The sequence below is a fragment of the Perkinsus marinus genome, assembly GCF_000006405.1.
Source record: "Perkinsus marinus ATCC 50983 genomic scaffold scf_1104296947600, whole genome shotgun sequence".
NCBI lineage: Eukaryota > Perkinsozoa > Perkinsida > Perkinsidae > Perkinsus > Perkinsus marinus.
In genome coordinates, this window is record NW_003210563.1 from 4,172 (window position 1) to 9,842 (window position 5,671).

The 5,671-nt window shown below is 38.9% G+C and overlaps 1 protein-coding gene across 1 annotated transcript in view; it reads right to left on the reverse strand.

The window, feature by feature from the left end:
* Positions 1-5,425, reverse strand: part of Pmar_PMAR009436 (beta-hexosaminidase, putative) — a gene marked incomplete at both ends in the record, with an annotated part of 7,686 nt that extends 2,261 nt beyond the window's left edge. The window contains 11 exons of the mRNA XM_002779349.1: positions 771-877; positions 1,157-1,230; positions 1,279-1,363; positions 2,049-2,155; positions 2,706-2,813; positions 3,821-3,918; positions 4,193-4,363; positions 4,608-4,750; positions 4,991-5,131; positions 5,177-5,292; positions 5,400-5,425. Of these exons, the coding sequence (XP_002779395.1) occupies positions 771-877; positions 1,157-1,230; positions 1,279-1,363; positions 2,049-2,155; positions 2,706-2,813; positions 3,821-3,918; positions 4,193-4,363; positions 4,608-4,750; positions 4,991-5,131; positions 5,177-5,292; positions 5,400-5,425 (1,176 nt within the window). The remainder of the gene's footprint in view (positions 1-770; positions 878-1,156; positions 1,231-1,278; positions 1,364-2,048; positions 2,156-2,705; positions 2,814-3,820; positions 3,919-4,192; positions 4,364-4,607; positions 4,751-4,990; positions 5,132-5,176; positions 5,293-5,399) is intronic.
* Between the last annotated feature and the right edge of the window lie 246 nt (positions 5,426-5,671).

Sequence of the window (5,671 nt, forward strand, 5' to 3'; positions counted from 1 at the left end):
AAAATGCAAAATAGCATAAAGCCTATAAGGAATTTTGAAGTTCCACCTATTTTACGCGGAGTGGTCAAATAGGCGATACTCGCGATATGAAAATGTGAAATACATTCCTCACTAGTGTTTTTCATATCGCTAGGGTGAAACTCCACTGAATATGTTTATTACGATTTACTCCATGTGATTTTCGCAAAAACTTACATCTGCGAGTAAAATCCATTTCATGTGCCTTTTTCCCGAGAAAAAAAATTCCCTGAGATATACAATCTTCATTGTAAAAAATTTTTGTGTAAAATGCTGATTGCTCGGAGTTTTTCGCGAAATACTGTGAGTGTTTCACGTGACATGGGGTGATCTGCCAGATGTCATTCGCCAAGTATTTTCAATTCACTTCATATCGCGTTTTTCACATGGAGTATTACACCACTTCACGTAGTAAAACGCACCAAGATTTTGAAATTCCCTCGTATTCGTCCTATTATCACAAACACGCAAATGCATATTCTCCCACGCATTGCTGGAGGAATATATATCTTCTATTTCCTCAGCTGAGCTCAAGAGTTTTCTCCAAGAAAGTTCATATATAAACTCCGCTAGAAATGTACAAAAACCCCAAATTTCCTCAAAGTTTTCATATTGGAGTTTCACCCTAGAGATATGAAAACCAGTAAAGTGAAAAACATATTTCACGACTACTGTATATCACCACGAATCTCGCGTTTTTCACCACTTTACGTGAAACTCCATAAACTTCGATCATATGCATATTCTCTCACTTTGAGCGTTTTTCGTATATCATAGAGCCAAATCTGCCAGGCATCTATCACATCAGCTTGCGTCGTGTGCTGGTCCAAAAAATCATTCCATAGATAAACTTCAGCACCTACAATTCAAAACCAGTGTGTGTGTAAATCTGAAGACCAACGCCTACGACAACAACACGGCTTAGACTCGCATCGATGCACATCAGCTCTCGAGACATCAGTTCGAGTAGCCTTTAAAATTTTCTACTCTCTATTGGTTTCTGTATTGCACTTCTACCCAAATTCATATATAAACTCTTCTGAGCTCAGCTGATGAGGAAAGCGATTACATATATTCCTACTCCAACACTGCTGAAAACACCCCAAAAAAAATTCTCAAAAATTAATTTTCTTCTTACCAGTTTTTTCTTTTATTTCAGCGATGGTATTGGCAATCCAGTAATCTACCAAATCAGTGCGATTATGGAATCTCCTGAAAAAGGAATTTCACATTTTGATATGAACCAGATTCGTTTTTCACCCATTTTTTCGCGTCCACTTCTCGAGAGCTGGCGTATCCCAGGCGTTCCATATCTCATCTCCACCGAGATGTACCACTTTTTTTCCTAAAAATATATAAATTTCGCGGAAAACTCGGAAATGTCACCAGGAAAAGTTGAAATTTCACCAGGAAAACTTGAAAATTTTACCAGGAAAAGTTAAAATTTCACGGAAAACTAGAAAATTTTACGAGAAAGAGCAGGCATTTCACGGAAAACCTGGAAATTTGACCAGGAAAATTTTTACGGAAAAAAATGAAATTTCAGGGAAAAATTAGAATTCAACGGAAAATTAATCCGTAATTGAAAATTGCACGAAAATTTTGAGATAACAGCAGCGAATACCAAGTCTAGTCGGGAAAATCTGCACATGGTGAATTACATTTGTTGATGACAGTGGAGTTTCACTCTAGTAATATGATTAATATATTTCATACTGCATATCACCGCGAATATCGCGTTTTTCATCGAGTTTCACGACGCCACTTCACGTAAAAAGGGTTGTGAAGCTCTATTATAGTTCCGAAAACCCCTCAGCCCAACGGTGCGTATATTCCCACAACCTAGATTCAACAAAAGAATCATTGTGACACAAAGCTTGTCCCCACACTATCCTCTCAAATGAATTTTTCCCACTCTCTAATCTCCAGAAATCTTCACTGTTGAATTAACAGTGCATATTTTCACACTGATATAGTCTAAATTTTCCAAAAATTTTGTTGTCTACCATTATTAATTTTTCCTTTTCCACTGTAGAATATGTCCACAACCTTAGACACAACATCAACAACCATATTCCTCGTTTCCTCTCTTATAGGGTCCATCCAGAATTTAGCATCTCCTGTCAACCATGGATACCTACAACACACGCAACGTTGATACTCAAAAAAATTATGTAAAATTTTATAAATTCATTAACATTTTTTGCATCAAAAATGCAATTATTAATTTGAAAAATTTTCGACGAATTTATTTTTTCCGAATGATCCTTCTAGTAAATTCACTCACTTCGACCAGTACTAGGGGAAATATACATGGTTAACTGCAACATGAAAATCGCGAGAAAATTTCGGAAAATTCTCATTTGCTTCCGTAGATATTCTTCAATCACTATCCCATGTAAATGTCATCAAATTAGTGACATTTCCCCCATCGTCATCAAATCCTAAGGAATGTTATTTCTCAAAGCCAGATGGGTCGCTGTGTAAACTTCCACCAGAATTAAGCAACCGCAGAAAACAAACATAAATTTCTCCAAAATTGGAGTTTCACGACCCGTTTTACGTGAAGTGGCGCAATACTTTGTGAAAAACGTGATATGCAGTAGTCGTGAAATATAATTTTCACATCACTAGGATGAAACTCCATTGAAATGAGAAAACGCCACAGACATGAAAAAAGTACTCACCCTCTCGTCCAACTAGTCGTATGAGCAGGAACGTCAATTTCTGGAATAACTTTTATGCCCAGCAAATTAGCGAGCTTAACTATCCTCTTCATATCATCAGCCGAGTATCTGCATACAGCCGAAAATAAAGCGATATGAAAAACACTAGTAATAAAATACAAATCTACCAAACGCTCGGATCTCGTGAACCGTGGGAAGAGAGTGAGAGAAGCCGAGAGGTGATAGGAGTGCACCAAGCACTAAACCTTAAACCTCTAAACCCGCAGCCCGAACACTGGAGTCGGGACTTATCGCGGGTCTGGCTTAGAATCCAATCCCTGAAGGCTGATATGAGCCGATAAGCGACCTTTCGCTGGTTGCACCTCGATAGACTTGGTGCATTCACAGCGGGATTCTTGAAGCCTGTATAGAGGTTTTGGGTTCATGCACTGGAAAAACTGTGCGCAGCGATCGAACAAGTGTGTAGAGGGACAGAGTCCCTGAGACAGCAGTACACAAAGACTTAGCGCGGTGGATCCGAGATGAGCTAGCTATAGCCTGGGAGTAGGATATACGATGTACGTCCTCGGACTTGTTCTGCCTGAAGCCTTTGAGCCAATTGACTTTCGGGCGAGATGGGCAAGGGAAAAACGGAATTGAGCTCTGGCAACTCAACTTGCCGGTGAATAGCTAACTCTAAGTCGATCACGGAATCGATGACGATCTGCGCAAAATCCTGTGCGAGGTTCGAATCCTCGCTCGCGAGTATCGCAAATTTCAACGTATTACGCCACCTCACGAAAAACGGGTGGTCGTGAGACTCCAGTTTATCAAGTTCACTATTTGAGAAAGGAATTTATATTTGCTTTCCTCATTACCTGAGCTCAAGAGTTTATATACGAATTCGGCTAAAAGTGTCATACAGCAACCAAAGAGAATTTCATCATAATTTTCATATCGTCATCACCAACACGTGTAGTTGACCATGTGTATATTTTCCAACTACAATAACAGTAACTTTAAAAACATTAAATTCCCCCAAAAATTCTCAAAAATTTACCAAAAAATCATCAAAAAATCATCAAAAATTCCACAAAAATTTCCCAAAAAGTTCTCAAAGATTCCATCCTATTCACCTGAGTGGCGTTGGATTCTTATATTGCAACTTTTCGTATCCTTCGAGATCCAGCGAAAAGCTCACATCATCCGAGATGTGCCAATGCAAAACGTTCATCTGAAAAGGAAAAAATATTTTCAACAAGCGCAAGAGTTTACATACGAATTCTGCTACAAGTGTACAGAAATAACCAATGAGAATTTACCAAAATTTTCTCATAATTTTTCCATTCACACCAACAAGTGTGGATACTCCGACATTATGTCAACGCAGGAAAATAATGACGGTGGCTCGATGCAGTAAAAACGCAGTTGAAGCTGATACCCCAATATAAATTACTATAACCATAATAATCTAACATCATAATAGACGCATTAACTCCAAAACTCACTTTCGTCCACAACATTAGTTGAAGATTCTTTATTATAGTTTCCACTGATAAATATCTTCTACCAGTGTCAATCAGCATGCCTCTATGTGGGAATGACGGGAAGTCATAAATGGTGAAACCAGAATCCAATAACTTCGGCATGTCCTCGGCGTTATTGTGAGCAAGTTGCACCTGAGATAAAAAAACAAGTGTGCGTTGGAGTAATAATATATGTTCGCTTTCCTCAGAAGAGTTTATAAATAAATTCGGGTAGAAGTGTACAGAGGCTAACAACAAAAATTCCCCAAATTTTTCTCAGAATTCTCATATTGGCCGATAATACAATTTTTCCCGCGAAGTGAAATGTGAAATATGTTTTTCACTAGTGTTTTTCATATCACTCCAACATGTCTTCGAGACGACTTTCATCCCTTACCATCGTTCCCATACCATACAATGCTCCACTTCTAGAACTTGCATGCACACTGCATTGCTGCGATGATGTGCATGTGATCCTATACCCCTCGTCCGGTAGACTATCATTATACTTGACTCCAACTCTCACTGAATGGGATGCTCCTGCGAAAGAAAATAACCAAATATTCAACATCAACTCTTGTGTTGGAGTTTACGTGGCGTCGTAAAACTCGGTGTAAAACGCGATATTTAAAACGGTGATATGCAGTAGTCGTGAAATATGTTCTTCATATCACTAGGGTGGAAATCCAGTAATTTCAATATTTCACTTTTATGACGAGAAGTTAAAACAGTGAGATAAAACGTCACAACTTCGAAGGAAAATACAACAACAACGCTCACCCTGAAAGGATCGACGATTGTTATAATTCAACATAGTCGTTGCGAAGTCCAAATCCTCTTGCATGATGGGACTCTTCTCGTCGTGATGGTCGTCTTCTTCTAACTCGAAGTGGAAGGAGTAGACAGTGGCAGGATGATGGTCTGGGGAAAAGAAGAAGACAATAACAATAACAAGAATGACAATACCCATATTATCAGTGGTAGTTCTCGGGTTGATAATAATAGCCTTCGGAAGAGGCCATATCATCAACTCGGGCTCCTTGGGGATACTCACTTCACCACTGACGATAATCGCCAACAACCTACACACTAAAATATATGGAAATTTTGTTGGCGGAATTCTGTATAACATTTCTACCCGAATTAGTTTATGAAACTCCTGAGCTCAACTAATGAGGAAAATACTTACATTGTAATCATAGTCTTCATCACCATCAGCGACGATTTCATTTACTAACCAACTGGGAGATGAAACAATGGCACGGAGCTATTTGCACGCATGCACATTCATACTCCTAAGCTCAGCTAATTATGAGAGCGAGCATGTATTCCTCCAAAAACCATATTCAACGTCGTTCAACGATTTATCAACGCGATACCATAGTTAAGGGGGGTAGTAGAAAGAGTGCAAGAAACCTAAAGATCTCGTTCCAGTGCAATAATACTTCACGTGACGTGCGG